At 45.9% G+C, this 17,304-nt stretch overlaps 1 protein-coding gene and 1 long non-coding RNA gene across 35 annotated transcripts in view; one reads left to right on the forward strand and one right to left on the reverse strand.

Moving 5' to 3' along the window:
* Positions 1-1,083: 1,083 nt before the first annotated feature.
* LOC146761237 (uncharacterized) lies at positions 1,084-5,971 on the reverse strand. Its single transcript, XR_014944359.1, has 2 exons — positions 5,842-5,971; positions 1,084-3,238 (listed from the first exon to the last, which is right to left on the reverse strand). It is a non-coding gene; the product is annotated as an uncharacterized LOC146761237 (long non-coding RNA).
* A 5,585-nt stretch (positions 5,972-11,556) lies between these two features.
* KIZ (kizuna centrosomal protein) overlaps positions 11,557-17,304 on the forward strand; it is a 38,920-nt gene continuing 33,172 nt past the window's right edge. For 16 of the 34 annotated variants that reach the window (XM_085542474.1, XM_085542490.1, XM_085542476.1 and 13 more), the window contains exons 1-3: positions 11,557-11,694; positions 13,371-13,433; positions 15,174-15,330. In XM_085542474.1, the coding sequence (XP_085398600.1) occupies positions 11,606-11,694; positions 13,371-13,433; positions 15,174-15,330 (309 nt within the window). In that variant the 5' untranslated portion in view covers positions 11,557-11,605. Of the gene's footprint in view, positions 11,695-11,862; positions 11,976-12,089; positions 12,204-13,370; positions 13,434-15,173; positions 15,331-16,991; positions 17,230-17,304 lie in introns of those variants that run through there. The other 18 variants (XM_085542486.1, XM_085542488.1, XM_085542494.1 and 15 more) reach the window with 7 other exon arrangements.

The following is a 17,304-nucleotide window of genomic DNA, read 5'->3' on the forward strand; positions in this document are numbered from 1 at the left end:
AGGCCTCCTCCGCATCAGTCATCAGCTTCAATTACCAGTTTTCCGGAGCCGAGCCATCAGGCAGTCTGACACGAGGGTCCAACCTAATTCCCACCTTCTCCAAAGTCAAGAGCATAATGTGCAGATGAAAAGGTGGAAAATAGCCTGGACTTCATTAGCATGCAGCGCCCGGCTGTTCATTTGCTTGCCGCGAATGGAAGTTCTGACACTCGGCGCCTTCTGCAATATGAGAAAAGTCCTCTTCAGAGTATGTGATGTCCTTACCCGCCAGGAAAGGTCATCAAAAAGGCAGGCTCTGACCTCGCTCCCTGCTCTTCATGACTAGTTTATTGATTCCAGGAACACCTCATTACATGCCGGATCAACATATTATTGCCATGTTCAGCGACTGAATTGTTTACAAGTGTCTTTATAACCAGCAAAAGCCTTCCGGATGATGCATGACTACACTCATTTGGATGTGACCTGCCAATTATGTGTTATCCGATATGTTGCTGTGTGGCTTGATCCCTGACCAGGCCCGCGGCCCCGCATCAGCACAGTCCCATTTACTACTTCTTCCTAACCGCTCTTTGGGAAAGTGTCCATTAGCCTGTCAGTGTGTAAATTTTTTTCTTCCTTTCTTTCTTTCTTTCTTTTTTTTTTCCCCCTACCTCTGCGACGGGAAATCTGAGCATTATTGCTCTGTCATTTGCTATGCATGAGGTTCATCATCGGTTGGGGGAAGAGATTTCTATTTTTTTTTTTTTTATGGCACCGTCTGATAACCTGCACGATTTGCAGTCAGTGTGTGCGATGGGAGCGGGGCTGCTTCCCGAGCCCTGCCATATTTTATTCGGCACCAGCAGCGCCCGGCCACTGATTTATTCACCGGAGGGAAGGCAGAAGCAGAGCCCACTCCCCAGCCTCCCTCTTCCCTGGCTCCAAAGGTTCAATAACTTACAAATGTATTTTCCTTTTCTCCATATTTTTCTGCTGTTTGTATGACCGTTTGCTCACTGTATGACACTGTGTTATTTATCCTCAGCCTGCAGCGGGGTGACGGCATGGTGCGCGCACACACGGACATGAGAATTCTAGAAGTAAATCACAGAGCACGACTACTATTTTAATCTCTCATTACAGACACTTCTATGGCTCAATAAAAAGGAAAAAAAGAGCAGAAGAGCAACTCGATCAGAAAGTCTGTAAAGACAGATCGTTCCAAAAAGCACCTTAAATGACTCCATTTGCTCTTCCCCATCTTTAGTGATGATTATCCTCAGTGTTTGCTAGTGCAGCGTGGAATGGGTGGGTTGGGTAAGAGGCAATGTGCTTGTGAGATGTGGTCCTGCAGCCCTGCGGGATGCCTATGGGATGTGATCCTACAGCATCGTGCCCATGGGGTATGATCCCACAGCGTAGTGCCCACGGTATCTGTGCCCATGGGATATGGCCCCACAGCCTTGGGCCTGTGTGTGTTGTGCACCTGCAGTGCCCCATGGCCTGGCTGGAACGTGGCCTGATGTATGCACATGTAGCACTGTCTGCTCAAGGCTCTGCAAACATTAATTAAGTTGCCTAACACCCCCTGGCAAGTGCTGGTGCTGAAATGCTCTTGTTGTGGCTAAGCTCAGGACCCAAAGGGACTTACGGTCTCCAAGGATGAGCCAAAGGCAGAAAGGACACAGGTCCCCAGCACTGTGGTTCACTGCATCTTCCTGCCTCTAAAAAGCACCATCCTGGGCTCAGGGTCCTTCAGGGTCCACCATGGCACCACAGAGGCCAAGCCAGGTGTCCCATGGGCAGCATCCAGATACTCCTGTTCAAGGCATGATGACAGGGGGACTGGGAGGGGCTGCACATGGCAGGACAGGCACAGGGCTCTGCCCCTCTCTGAGCTCCCAGCTCCTGGCTCTGGTCTTTACTATTGAGGGAGCCTGGTTGGACTCGATGATCTTAGCGATCTTTTTCAACCTTAACAACTCTATAATCCTATGATTCTATGACTTCTTACCACCATTAGTGTAGTTTTCAACTGCTTCAAGCACTTTTGCTGCAAGCATTACAGGAAACAGAAAAAAAGGAATGGTCCCGTGCATTCAGTTTAAAGCTGTGAATACAAGAGCTGGAGCAGCAGTTTGAAACACAGTGAGGCTGCCTGGCTGGGCAGCCAATTTCTATAAGAGACCAACTGTGGAGCGGGGTTGGATCCTGCAGGCTCTCTGTGCTGGCAATAAAGCAGCATGTTGCCACACACCGGAACAAATTGGCCCTTCCGTTCATCTTCATTATCCACACGGTTCCACTGGATCTGAGCTCGCTACAAGTGGATTCCCAATATCTATGTAAATCTCTGCCTTCCTCCATGTATCCACTTGTGTTTATTAACACGTGCCAGAAGCAATGCTCAGTACACACGCCATGCAGATGAGGAAATTAGTGGGAACCATCCATGTCTGTGTGCTGTTATTGTCCTGATGACGCAGCTGGGAGTGGAGTGTCGGGGTATTACCCCTGTAGTTATCAGTGTTGGTCGTGCATTAAATGTGTGCATTTAGAAATACATCTGACAAGCCTGGTGCCGTGGGCCGACATGGAGCTGGGCTTCTGCACCCATGTAGGATGGAGGAAGGAGCTGCTTTGGCTCTCTAAGACTGGATTTCCACTGGAAATCAGTGGGGAAAATCAGACTGAACCACAACAGGCATTAAGAGGTACCTTCGTTGCTTCCCTATGGAAAAGCAAGGAGCCTCTATTTGTGCACGCTTTGAGTTACCCATAAAACTCGATGCAGATTAAATGGGGCTGAAAAACCTCGAGGTGGCAGCAGGTCCCACCCCGTGGTACGGGATATTCACCTCAGCAAAGCCCTCCCGCAGCCAGCCCGGCTCCTCTGCGGGGCTAAAAATCACCTGAAACAAGGGGGGGTGGGGGCACTGTTATTAATTACCGATAACGACTTATTTTACGCACTGTTATTGGTGGCTTTTTGCTGAAGGTAGCTGATTATATGTACAAGATGAGGAGAAGGCAGCAGCTGAAGGCAGCCCAGGCAGTTAAATCACGGGAACAAGGCTCCGCGGCTCGGCACGCACGTAGCAGACCTTGCCAAGTGTTTCAGAACTGAATAGTCATTGGGTTGGCAGATAATTCAGAAACTATTTGTATGAGCTGTTTATCAAATTATTAACTGCACAGATGTTGTTTGGTTGAAGAGCAGCTGAACCTTCTCTCTGCCAGCCGTGGAGACAAAGGTCTGCAGGAATAATTGGAGATGTGCATGGAATATTAAATTAATTTACTGCTCTTAATTCTTATGCAAATCCTGACCTCTGATAGAGCCTATCAATTACCCTGCATACAGGGAAAAGAAAGGAGAACAGTTTCATTCTTTTCCCCCCTCTCCCTGCTATTTCTTTTCTTTTTTTCCCTGTTCTATTTTTCTTTCTTTTTGAAAAGGAACTTGGGAAAGAAAAAACAACCAAACCAAAACAACCCCCCCCCCAAAAAGCCATCAGTGGGAGAAACCAAGCGCTGGGATGATTTAATTGAATCCCCTGGTTGTAGCAACGTCCTCGGGGAGCACGGAACTGTTTTTAAAATAGGCTGGGGAGGGGGGAAGGGGGGGAGCTGGGAACAGAGGCCAGCCCAAATAGCTCCACACGTTGGCAATGGAAGGGGATGGGACCGAGAGAGGCCCTCGGTGCGGTGGGAAACGTCGGGCAGGGCGGCTTTGGGTGCCCGGGTTGGGCATCGCATCCCAGGGGGGAGAGGAGTCGGAGCCGCCGTAATTAACGGCGAAGGAGAAAGACGATCCGTCGGTGAGTCCATTGTGAATCCCAGGTAGAATGAAGGACGATTTAATTGGTCCTCGTTAAGAAGAGCTATTTTTCTAAGATGGAGAAAAGGCCTCGTCTTCGGCACTTTTTTTCTTAATTGGGGTTGTGTACGCGCCGTTTAGTCAATGCTTAGAAAGGACTCCGCTCCTTATTCTTTCATCATATTTTCTAATACGGATAAATAAATAGGGCGAATAATGCGAGCGGTCTCCCCCCCGACCTCTGAAAGACCTCAGCAGCGAAATGATGTTTCGAGCTCCTTTCGTCACATCCAATATGCGCTGCCTTTCAGCTCTCCGCAGCCCAAACAAAAGCCATACAACAATATCAATTAATCATGCAGCAGGCAAACAAGGAGATTTATTCCACTACAAATAGCCTCACAGAGAGACGCTGAATGGGCTTGATTAGCATGAGAAAAGAGGAGCAAAACTCCACAGTTCAACAGCTAAAGAGCAATTTGATGGGGCTGGGATCGGGAAATTACTTGATTAGCGGCTGCCGGAGGAGAAGGCGCTCGGGACGCGAGTCCGGGGAACGGGAAGGGGCTGCGGGGGGAGGGGAGCAGGGCTGGCTGCCTTCGCCCTGTGCGGGGGAAGCCCGGCTTTTCTGCGGCCGGTTCGCCCCGGGGGGAGTCCAGCCGGGGTCTCCCGAAGCTTCAAACAGCGGAACAATAAACTGGCTTTAAGGAAGGAAAATCCTAAGAGTAATAAAGCAACGTCCCAGCCTGTGGCTGGTTCGCCTTCCCGGCTTGTTTCGTTTATCTCACGTTTAATGAGGGAAAGGGAAAGGTAATAGAGAGGGAAAGGTACAAAAATAGTTTAAAAAAGAGAAATAAGGGGGAAATTAAAAAAAAAAAAGGGGGGGGTGGGAGGAATTAAAAAAAAATAGAAGAAGAAGAAAGGAGGAAAAAGAAAGAAATAACAAAGTGGCATCGGGATAGGAAGGAAGGAAGGAAGAATGGGCACAAAGCAGCGCACGTCGGGGTTAGTAATCCGGGCAGGAATTAGCGGGCCCGGCGCTCCGCTTCACGGCGAACTTCGGGAGGGGTGGAGGGAGAATAAAACAAAAGAAAGCAAAAAAAGAAAGGGAAAAAAAAATGAAGAAGAAGAAGCCAGAGCCAAAGGAGTCGCTCTGCAATTTATTCCAATGGGTGGCTTTTAAGAAGCTGGCAATTTGAGACGGCTGGGTGTTATTTAGTGCAATATGAAATCAAATGATCCTATTTCTCAAATAACAGTGTCCGTGAGGAGAAGCGAACGCTCTGAAAAGGTAATTGGTTCCTGATGATATCGCCATTACAACCCGGTCCCGGCCTAACCGGGGGCTGCCGGCATGGGGCGAAGGGGGGGGGGAGCCGGGGGGTGATGCTCGGGGGTCCCCAGCGTGAAAACCGCGAGGTGTTCATCCCCGCCCGGGTGGGATGCGCAGGGAGGATCGGGCAACATCCTAACTGCCTTTTTGTTTGTTTGTTTGCTGCTATTCTCTCGTTACCGATGGGATCCTGCGGCTCCCCCAGGCTGCCCGAGCTCCTCCTGCAGCCAGACACGGCCCCGGCGCTGCTGCGGTGCCCAGGTAAGCGGAGGGGGAGGGAGGGTTTCGAGTAGAGCGGCCCCTGGTCTCCGTTCCCCGTGTGCCCGTGGGCGCCCAGGTGCGACAACAGCCGAGAAGCAGCAGGGTTAAGGCGCTCGTCCTTTCCCTCAACGCCTGTGCCCAGCAGCGCGTTGCCTCGGGGAAACAGTCGGGGTTTAAAGGAGCGAGAGCGTCCCTTTTGCTGACTGCTTTCGCTGCGGCTCTCTCCCCGACCGCGCTGCCCTAAAGCTAAAAGACTCCCGAATGAAATCGCTGCGGGTAAACGTGGGAGAAAGGAAATTTAATTAATTAATTTTTAAAAAATAATAAAAAATAAAGAGAGAGAAGGTAAAGGCAAGCAGAAGAGGAAGGGGGGGAAAAAAGCAAAACCAAAAAGCGGTGATCGCGGTTCCCAGAGAAGAGGAGGAGAGAAGCGAGCGGGACCTACCTGAGCCGCTGCCCCGGGCGCTGCCGAGCCCTGTCTGCCCGCATCGCACCGCATCGCACCGCACCGCCGCGCCGCCTCAGCCCCCGCCCGCGGCTCGGGGGGTTCCTTTCGTTGGTTTCTTTCCTCTTTCGATAATCACCATTACAACAGACGGGATTAAAACGCTCGCGGCTCTGCTACACCGAGAAGCTTTAAGAGCGGAGGTGCGGGAGGCGGTTTTGCCGTCGCTCCCGAAAATTACCCTCACGTCGATTTTCGGGTGGAGGATTTTTCCCCCCCTTTCTTTCTTTTTCTTTTTCCTTCTGGTCTCTTGTTCGGGGTTGAGAGGGAGTTGTCTGGTTGCTTTTCTTTTCTTTCCTTTCCTTCTCTCTCTCTTTGCTTTTAGCATAAGCTTAAAGAAAAAGCCTTTGCCCGACCCAGCACCCGTTCCGCTCATCCCCTACTGCAGAAAGCAGCCCTGGGGGTGTCGGGGAGATTGCCCGGGGCACTGCGAGGTTTCCGGCTCCCTATCTCTCCTATAAACGGTCGCACAATTGTGATTAAACCATCGGGGTGTTGCCCCTGAAGAGCTTCTTAAGTTGCCTTGAACTTTGTTTGTTTGTTTGATTCCACGCTTCCATTTATTGACAAAATAAAGATATTCATCCACAATCCCCGTAGGCAAATGTGTAGGTTCGCGAAACGCCCGCTTTTAAGTCAGTTTGGAAATAAGAAGCAGGGATGTAATCTTTAGGATGTGAGAAAAGGGGGTCGGGATAAGCCAGACGGTGACTGTTGCACGTGAGTTCTGGGCTTATTTTTCTGCAAAATAAAAAGAAAAAAAAAAGCCAAAATAAAATAGGAAAGATGATTTTTATGTCTGGAGGGAGAACAAAGACTCGTTCCTTGCAAAGTTTGCTGGACCGCTGCTGTTGGACATGAGTGTCCCCATCAGCACCGGCGCTGTGCACATCTACTTCCAGGCAAAGCATGTTGGACTTTAAGCTTGTAAAGTCAGCCCAGCGAGGCAGACCCTTGCTATTCACAGATCCAACCTGGTTATCCTTTCTACTACTTAGAGAGTGCTCTGAAATTAGTTTCAGCCCCGCACAAACCACCGTTGGAATATTTTCAGTCTGTTCTCAAGGTGTTTTAAGGGCCTCTGCTTCAGGTTCCTGTTGAGATTTGGTGTGATTTTTTTACCAGTGCGAGCCAGAAAATGGAGTGCAGAGGGCAGGGCCCGGTGATGTTGAGCACCGAACAGACACAGTTTAATTAATTTAACAGTCCTACGCTTGTTCTGCTTTTCGAATGAATGAGTGCTTTATACGTATGGACCATTTCATTCATCCCAGGAATAATATTCTATACAGAATGGAGGGGAAAAGTAATAAATCACAGTAAACCAGCATGAGAGTGAAAATATATATATATATCATGTCTTCTCAAAACTAGATTTCAGAGAAAGAAATTAAGAGATGGCATAGAGCTGTCACCCTAAGTGACATTCAGACCATGGGGTCCACACACACAGCTCCACACCTCATGCAGAAGGAAAACCAGAAGGGGGAAAGACAGAGAGCCCACCATCACCGGAATGCAGTTCTGACCTGAACATCACTCCAGCATGAGGGAACACACTTCTTTTTCATGCATGCTGTTTGCTGCTGTGCTCACTTTTTGTCCTAAAGTCGCCGATGACTCCCAAAGGCTCATGCTGAAATACAAATGTCTTTTAAGAGGGTTGAAGTATTTTGGTTTACTACAGTCCTCCGGAGAGAGGATGTGTTTGTAAACCCATGCAGAGAGCAGCACCTGGATGCCCAGGGCAGCAGAGAGGAGCAGCCACAGAACTTCACCTCCATCGTCCCAAACTGCACCAACCTGCAAAGCTCATCCAAGTGCCTCCCTTTGTTTCAAGCCCTTGTAGCTTGGAGCACTTGTTGAACCTGACGACAAGTGCATCAAAGTGGCTGGCAATTATGAAATAAACAAATATCATTTGAGGCATTTTGGAGCCGAATCCAGTAATACATAGATTAGCTTATTGATGTTGTTATCGTGCCGAATATTATTCATACTGCTGATATTTCTGCTGTGCAGTAGCATTCCATACTCAGCACACATCACATTATCTCGCTATGCAAAAAGGCTTCATTAATCACACCAGACAATGGGCCAGGCATTCTCCCTTTGAGCAGGGAGTTTTGGATCTTCAGTCTTTTCACCTTACCTAAATGCCTCATCCCTGCCAGCATGGAAAGGCAACTCTTCAGAACAGATCACTCTCAAATGCGGTGCTAAAAGGGAAATGTTATCGTGTTCTGTTGAAAGAATTTCTCGCTTGTTTTATATCCTTCTTTCAGTTTTACATGATTTGTGGAGTAAAAGTGGGACAGGCAGCAGGCAGGAGGGGAATGTGCTCATAGAACTGCTGTTTTCCAGAGAGAGGATGCGGGCAACAATAATACAGTACCAACTCGCCTTGGCACCGAGGATCTGAAAGAGAGGTAGGGTGCTCCCATTGATAGGAACACTCTCAGGTGCAGTCTCCTGTCCTCCTGCAATGACCCAGAGTGGCACAAGTTCTGCACAGAAGGACATCAGCATTGTTTCGGTTGGAGCAACAGAAGTCCAAGTAGCTGTTGCACGGGGCACTCCATGGTGCAAAGCAGGCAGATGATTTAAGATAAGAAAGGACTTAAGCCCTTTGGTGGTTTGCTCTGCGTGGTCCTGGCTCAAATTCAGCTTCGCGTCTCGCATCTCAGAAAACCTAAATTCAGTTCTTATTTCTCCAGGGACGGGGGAGCTCAGCACTGTCAATCGACTCGTCCCTCTTCAGACAACAGTAGCCACTTCAATGGAAACTAGAAGCTGCTGGTTAATTCCTCACGTCTACATCTCAAACTGCAGTGACCGTGAATCACTGAGACCCTGGATCTCCTCGATACCCTCTTAGGCCTTGGAGCAGCCAGAGAAGGGCTGGGCATATAGGATCCCTTCTGGTCCACTGACAACAACATTACTAGAGACTTTCAATGATTTCAACAGGCCCTGGATAAGGCCCTTATATTCTTAATAAACACTGTATGGCTTTAAACACTGTATTCTTGTTCTTAAGCTTAGTATTAAATCAGCTGTCATCAGTGGCTCCCGTGTTAACAGGTTCTTGCTAGAGGAACTCATTTCACCTGTCCTGCTGGCAGCAAACACTGTGCTCTTGAGTAAGACAATGTCTTTTCTATTTATGCATCAGACGTGGGGAATAATAGGTTTCAAGAAACCGCAACGTTCAATAAAAGCATTTTATTACATTTAAATTTATTAAAATTTAAACATTAAATTCAACATGTTAATTACTGCTTCCACGCGTTGACACCGGCAGTCAGAAATGGATCCACACAACTGCTCTGCTGAGATATGTTTGCTGGTGTTATTTGCTCTTTGATTACTAATGTATTATTAGTGCTCTTCATTTGGGACTTGATTCATTAACAAAAAGACGTATATGGGCATTATGCAAATGTCTCTATGCCTTTTACATAGCTACCAGGGCCTGCATTATAAATCTAATTGGAAAAAAAAAAAAGAAAGGGAAATATATTCAGGTCTGTCCTGGCTTGTGGGCAAGCTTCAGCCATACGTACAGCAGCTTCAGAAACCAAGGCAGAGCACAGAGGGAAAATCTCTTCTCAGAAGACTGCTGGCTTTCTGCAGTGAAATCAAACAAAACCTCTGGGGAAGAACTGAGATCCCATTGCTGTAGTGAGGTACAGCCTGCACCTTTCAGGGTGCTGTTAAACCTCCAGGGGAAAGCAGGATGCTGAAAGCGCATGTGGCTTCCTTCCTAAATTAAAACTGATGGATAAAGCTGTAAGATTAGTGCACATCAATCCCTTCATTTGAATTGAGAGATACCTTCATTTGGCAGCTACTGGGGGGGGGGAAGAAACCCAACATCATTTCATTCAAAGTACATTTAATAAGACAGAATGAGACAGATTTCTTTGACAGTTTTACAGCTCTTATCAGATTACATTAAAATTAAATTAAAACAATCTAAAAGAAGTGTTAAGTACTAAAGGGAGAGCACAAACAAAACACTTCTCTTTGTAAGGCTTTCAGGGACGGGGTACTGACGTTAGTTATCAGGGATGTGAGTAATAAGATTATTCTTCAGTCAATTATGAGCCCATCAGTGTCAGCACGGAGGATCACATCACAGACCTGGCTTAGAAAGCCTCAGAGGATGCAAGCACACCCCGCACCCACTGAATAAATGGTCAAGGGGCATAAGGTGGGAAATACACTGGAGGGGCCAGGCAACAGCTCCTCAGGACCCCTGGCCTCATGTTTGCTTGGCACTGGGTCACCATCAGCAGGGCTGGTGTGGGCTGTGAGACAAACCATGCGGTCCTACAGGTCCCATCTCTGAGACTGGACAGTTGATTCCCTTTCAGCAGAGACCTGGAAGTCATGGTTGGGGGAATAACATTTTCCAGTAGGTAAATATAATATACGTTCAGAGCTTCTGATGGCAATAGAAGCGTTTGAAAGTTTTGATATTATTTTAGCAAGCACAAATATTTTCCAAAGCAGTTTAGTCTTCCAGAACCAAGCCTGGTTTGTCACCAGTACGGCCCTGACAAAGCCAAATTCTTTGCCTGTTTTGAAAAATAACAAAATTGTAGTATATGAAAAGTGTTTTCTTGTTCAAATGCCATGTAGCATTTGACAGTTTTCTGCACCGACAATCAGCGATGCATTCAAAGTATGTGTCAGGCTGACAGGGTGTTTCATGGCTGACATTTGTAAATAGCAAGTTTTTAGTGTCTCACCTCAGTGTCAGAGGGGAGATTATTTACTTTGACGTAGATATTAGCAATACGAGCTCTTGCAAGCAATTTAACTATGAAGCTGCTATGAAAACCTTATTATTTCCAAGCAGCCAAGGAGCGGCTCCAGTTGGAGTGGCAAGACCCCACACTGAGAAGCGGTGGCTGAGGCAGGGTGGCTTCCATCCATATCTTGGGGTTAAAACTATCCAGCTTTGGAAACTCAAGCAAGGCCAGATCTACATTTCTTCTGTTGTCTTTTGTTAAGATGTGAAACAGGGGCTGTGGTGAGGTCTCAATAACACATACTTGCTTTCAATAGCTAGAAGAGCGAGAAAGAACAGTGCACCCTTTATTACGAGTGCGTTTCGTGTGAATTCAATAACAAAAGGCTCCCAAATCTGCAAACACTTTGCATATGGATTTTCTTCAGTAGACAAGCTCTTACAGCACCTACAGCCTTCTGTATCTTATAGAGCCATTTATTTATAGTGGATATACAGAGGCTAAGCCAGAGAGTAGTTATGATTATTCAAGTGACAGAAGCTAATTTGGGGGGTATTATAAGTACTGCTGCATCACTCCGGCAGAGGTTCTGCTGTACATTTAAGCTTGGAGGACTGAGTTTAAGGCTGTAGGCAAATGCTGCCCTGTGGGCACAGCAGCTGGAATGGGGTTATCACTGTGGGGGATCATCCCTCTGCTGAGGCTCTGGGGCTGATGAGCTCCGCATCCAGACCCCTCACAGCTCCGCTGCCCTTCTCTGGACACACTCCAGGCCCCACACTGCAGTTAACTACGCTCCAACCCGCAGCTCGACTCCACACACAGCTCCAGCCCGCTTCCCTTCCCCCTCAATCCACACAGCGCGGCCTTCCGGGGCGGGGCGGGCGGGCGGCGCGGGGCAGGGCGGGAGCCGTTGCGTTGGCCACGGTCGTAAACAGCGCGGCATGAGCGGAGCGGGCCGAGCATCGGGCCCGGAGGGTTCCCCGTCCCACAGCCGGCAGCTCCGCGGCCTCATGCGGTGCCTCCGAGACAGGTGAGGGGGAGCAGGCCGCGGGTGGAGCTGTGGGGCCGGGTTTGGATGCTGAGGAGAACGCGTGTGGTGAGGCAGGGCTCGGTAGTTGATTCCGTGTCTGGTTCTACGGTGGTTCTTATTGCGTCGTATCCAAGTGCTTCATGGTTCTCTGTGTATTTATCTCTACAGGGTGTCATACTGCTCCTCCTGCATTATGGATGCGGGGCTGAAGCACTGAGAGGCTGAGGCCTGGTATTGCAGGAAGCATTGAGGCATCTTAGTCCTGCTGGTTTAAATGAGAGGTGAGGGATCAGATATCGCTGCAGGTCAATGCCTGGTGGAATGCCAGAGCTTGTAGCTGAGCAGGGAGTTTTAATTCTGCTTTCAAATCCCAAGCTGACCCTCTTTTTCTTTAGGCTGAAGAATCAGGGTTCAGCAGTTCTTGCCTGTTTGAGAAGGAATTTTATAACTGATCATTTGCTTTAACCTAATGTGAATAAAAATCCCAGGCTGAGAGCTTTGTTCTTCAGGTAAAAAAGGTGATGTAGTAACAGAGCGGCCAAAAGTAACCCTTGTATTCCTTCAGGCTTCACACCTGTGAATGACACCAAAGTTGTATTAGAACAACTCCAGGGCTTCCACTTCATTGCATGAATAGAGCAAAGCAGCATGAGCCTTGTGGTTTGCTGTTCCAGGCATTTATAATACTCAGATGCTGAGAGGCTCTCACATGACAGTTGCTACATTTCTCTATCTTCCTTCTAGAGAAGATCTGAATTACATACTCAGGTGCTACCTGTGTATCTGCAGGACAGGCCGGTGAGTGGGATGCTGGCAAAGCACACTGGGAGAAAGAAAGCAATCTTTGATGAACTAACAACGCGCTGCCTATGGTACTGGGGAATGAGAAATAGGAGAGATGCCAATGGCATCTGCTGACTTTTACATCCATCAGGATATCACAGTGTTCTTCATCGAGTCAGGAAAATTACTTCTAGAAGTGTAAAAACAAGATCTTGAAATCTAGTTTTGCTTAGCTGTCCATCGTGTAAAAGGAAATTGAAAGGATGAGATCCCAGATGAAGCGTGGCTTTTAAATTGCATACATGACATGAAAACGTAATCTTGCTTCAGACCGTGGCAGGATCAGATGGGTAAAATGGATGCCTTGATCTCACGGGCTGTGGAGGAGGAAGCCTTTCCTTGCTTTCCTCTGTGCAGGGCAGCTGGGAGGAGGTGAACGTGTGTGGCTGTGACATGAGGCTGTTCATAGGGGAGCACAGGCACATGGAAAAGCATGCCTAGCTACGTGTGTGCATACAGACTTGTCCACATCACACTCACATGTGCAGCCTTCCTAGCTAGTACAAATGTGTGATCATTTTTTAATAGAAGAAGCAAACAAAAAACCCATAAGGAACATGCTTTGATTTAATAACATGCAGGGTTTACAATGCGAGTTTACTGGAAGCCCTTGACTTTGTTTATTTTTGCTCATGGGATGGTTTCTTGCTGTCAGAAATGGTCCGTGGTTATTAAATAATATTATCACCATTATTCATTTCTCCTTCTGAAAACAGAGGGTTTTTTTTTCTTAAGCAGCCCTATCCTCCCCGTGGGCCTATGCCCATGTGTGCTTTGGGTATTTAAGTTATGAAATAATTGTGTCTTATCCTATGTGGTATGTTTTCTTTCAGTGAAACCAGAAGGCTACAATTGGAAAGGAAGCTGATGGAATATAAAAGTTCCGATGCATACCTGTAAGCCTGATTGAAAGACTTCTCACTGGTTGTTTTATTTCACTTACAAAGACTTCAGTATCATGGAGTGCTTACGGAGTGGCACTCAAAGGACTTCTATAACTGATTTTATATTGATATTTTTAAGTGCAACGGAAGATTCAAGCCTTGAAGTTATTGGTGAAATAGCTTATGACAACATAGCTACCTTGCTATGTTAATACTGAATGTTACTATCTTAACAACTGCACAAAACTAACATGCACGCCAATGTGAAGTCATTGTAGTGTGAAATATAGGAAGTGTTTCCTCTCTCGTGCTCTGTGCTACAGTTATCGTGTCACAGGATGCCTGAAAGTTTTAGGAAGTGATAAAGAATATTCTAGGTTCTAAGTTTGCTCCCTGGATTGTTTCTGCATTATCTCTTTAATGTAAGTTACACACACACACACACACAAAAAAAAAGGAGCTTAAAAAGCCATGTAGTCTCTTAATAATTGTGTTTTATCTCAAGGCTTCTCCTCTTTTCCTCTCTTCTTTTACACATAAGCCGTGAAATTTCTGTCCCAAGCAGCTTAGACAGAAGGGTAGCAGTTTCTGGAACTGATAGCACTCCCAGTGAGCTTAGGAGCATCAAAAGATCCTACCTCTCCCATGTCCTGTGTAGTTCTGAGGGGGTTATGAGCTTGAAGTATTGAAACATAGGTGTATTTGTAAAGGAAAATAGTATGAAAGGGGCATGTTGTTTCTTTGAAACAGCGGCTGTGGTGTCTGCGTGGATGGAAGTCTCCTAAGATGCTGGGAAAGGCATCTGGAATTCTAGTGAGGGGCAGAATTTCAGGCATTCTTGTTTATAGTGCTTTGGGTTTGTTTGTTTGTTCATAGAAGTGGCTTTTCAATTGTAGCTCAAATGTATGGTAGGTAGGTACAGTCATGGCTGAATCCTTCAGGGCTCTTCTGAATGAGGGCCTTTAAAACATCGAAATGTAAATACAAGAAGGAAGTAAGTCTTTGCCCCGTCCTTGGAGGTGTTCAAGACCAGGTTGGACGGGGCCCTGGGCAACCTGATCTAGTAAATGTGTATGTTTGGTGGCCCTGCCAGGCAGGGGGGCTGGAACTACATGATCCTTGAGGTCCTTTCCAACCTGGGTCATTCTGTGATTCTGAGCAGCTGTGGCTATATAAGGTGCTTTATTTTTGGAGTTATTTATTTTAATCCAATGGATTGGCTGCCCCTGCTTCACACTTCCCCTTTGTAGACGTTAATACTCATCCGTCTGCTTTGTGATCAGACAAGAAGATAGGTCTGGTTGAAAGCGAATCTGTTTGTTTGGGTGGGTGAGAAATAATTTAGGTGGATTTTCACCTGGATTGCTCTTGGCCCAATTTACTATGTGGGTGCAGAGCAGGTAGTATCAGCACAATGAAAGAAGAAAGGCTTGGAGCTGGTGCAACATGGATTTAGGTTGGCAGCCTTAATTCACACTTTGACTCACAGTATGCGTTCTTCTAAATATCACTTTCATTTTAGACACGTATATTGCGTTCATGCCAAAGAAACTTAAGAAAATTTAAATAAATATCTATCCTTTTGAACAGCAAAAGTTGTTTAAACTGTAGGTTATACAGCTTGTTTTATAACGTAGCTTTGGGCAGTCCCTATGCCAGAATTCTGTCTGTGTCTGAAGAGAAGTGGTTGTAATAGATGTGTTGGTTTTAATTTCCTACTGTTTAAATACAGTTTCTTTTTCCCCCCTGTAGAATGAAACTAAAATATGTGAAGCTGAAAAAGTACTTGGAAGAAGTAAATGATCGACAAAAAAGAGCTCTTCTACGAAATCAGATGTTCTTAAATGAATTCAACGAGTTTGAAGCTCGCGTGAAAGCTTCCAGTTCAAAGCTGATTGAGAAGATGGAAGTAACTTTCTAGAAGACTTACTAATATAGTACTTACTGTTGTTACAGGGGTTGCTAAACTGGTTTTGTCTGTCTGTTTTGGATGTTGGTCTCACTTCATCCCCTATTTTAGAGCACTCTAAGTGGCAACATTTGGGAGTTATCATTAACGTTATCCTAGGTTAGGTCAGGAAAAGGACTTGAGTTGTAATGTTTTCATAAAGACTTTGTTATAAAAGCCTTAGTAAGATATGATTTTATTACTTAAAAAGTTTGGGCTGAAGTAGATCTATGAGTTGCTATTGGTTCTATTTACTAAACAATTAGTTAGTGATACTTGAATAGTGGTAAGAAAAACAGCTTCTTTCAGAACCATTGCATCTCTCAGGTTGTTTAATAGTTTTGTATGTAAACAGATCTGGTTCACTTGGTTTCAGAGCTGAAAAGTGTTGAACTTTTATTCTGGGTCGGTGAAGTAAAAGTCAAGCAGTGGTGTTTCATCACCTTGCATAATTGGAATGTAATTATTTTGTGTCACTTTACTAAGGGATGCTGCAAGGTAATATGGATTGGAAGTGCTTCTAGGTGTAAAAAAGGGAAGATGATATGCCACTGATAGATGGAGATGGAGTCAGATTTCAGAGAGCTAAAAGTAAAAACGTTTTACTGGGGAAAGAAGTGTTCTATACTCCTGCTAATAGAATTAGTATTCTTTAAAAGCATTTGGCAGTGGTGTTCATGCAGCTGCAGGTGTTTTGCTTTTCTTTTTAGACTTGCTAGAATAAGGGAGGAGAGGAAACAGGTGATGTGTTTTAAGCCCGTTTGATGCTGACACAATACTGTGTGCTTGTCTACAATTCAGTTGTGATTACTTTGAATTCAAACTGGAGCAACCGTATCCCAGCACACTGTTTTCCTCCTATTCCCTATTCAGGGATGATCCATGCAGATTCATCTGAGATAGCAAAACGTAGCCTGCAATCCTTTTAAAAGGAACTATTATTTTTGGAAGCACTATTAGAACATAACCCGAAGTAGGAATGTAGCAACAGCAGCAGCATGCTTTATTTTTTCTTCCTTACTGTCTGGTTTGGCTTTCACTCATTGCATTGCAGCAAAGGGAAGAAAGCCAGTGCATGCAGTACTTAGAAAAGTTCATTTTGATAGATAAATGTGCAACTTGAAATGCAAGCCTGTTCTTCGGAAAAAAATCTTTAATCCTTTATTGATATTAATGTTAATGGAGTGTTTACTCCTCTTTGAATCTTTATAAGCTTTGTCATGCCAGTCTAATGTGATAAATCCTATAAGAAAACTTTGTACCATGGTTTAAAAATATTTCTTTTTTCAAGTTAGTTGTCTCTGATTCAGGAAACCTTGTTTTTGCATTAAGAAGAATGAGTAGTTGGCCCATGTTAGTCCTAATGCAATATATTAACCTGCCCTCCACTGTTAAAGTAAATAGCCCCAATCTCTTTTCTCTCTCTTCATATAGAAGATTTTTATGGTTGTAATAATTTTTAATGCTTCTTCTGGAATGCTTTTAGAGAAGGGACAATGAGAACTTCTTGTGTTGATTAACACTCCTTTAAAACACCATTGGCTTTGCACTGAGGTTTCTGGTTCAGAAGGTCGCTTTTGTGTCATCACTGACCTCAGTGCACAGAAGAGGTGACCTGAGGCTGTGATAGCTGCCCTCCCTGCTGCTGGAAGTAAGGAAGCTCTCTGAAGGTGTAGATCTCTCCTATGGTGCTGATTGATTTCTACTCTCAAAACCAGTCAGGCAGCCCCATCCCATGGCTGCAAACCATGTTCTTAACTGCCTCACCCAGCTATGTCTCAGTCAGTGCCTGCTAACTTCCTTTTTAAGCCTGCTGGGTTTGGTGACATTCACAGAACAACTTTTCCTAGCTTCAGCTTGGTAATGTATAGTTTAGCGACTGTCTCAGATGTGGGCATGCGAGTCATCTGTGCTGCATTTTTGTGAGGCTGGGAA

This window comes from Coturnix japonica, chromosome 3 (assembly GCF_054131305.1).
Source record: "Coturnix japonica strain WE chromosome 3, WE-NBRP24, whole genome shotgun sequence".
Taxonomy (NCBI): Eukaryota; Metazoa; Chordata; class Aves; order Galliformes; family Phasianidae; genus Coturnix; species Coturnix japonica.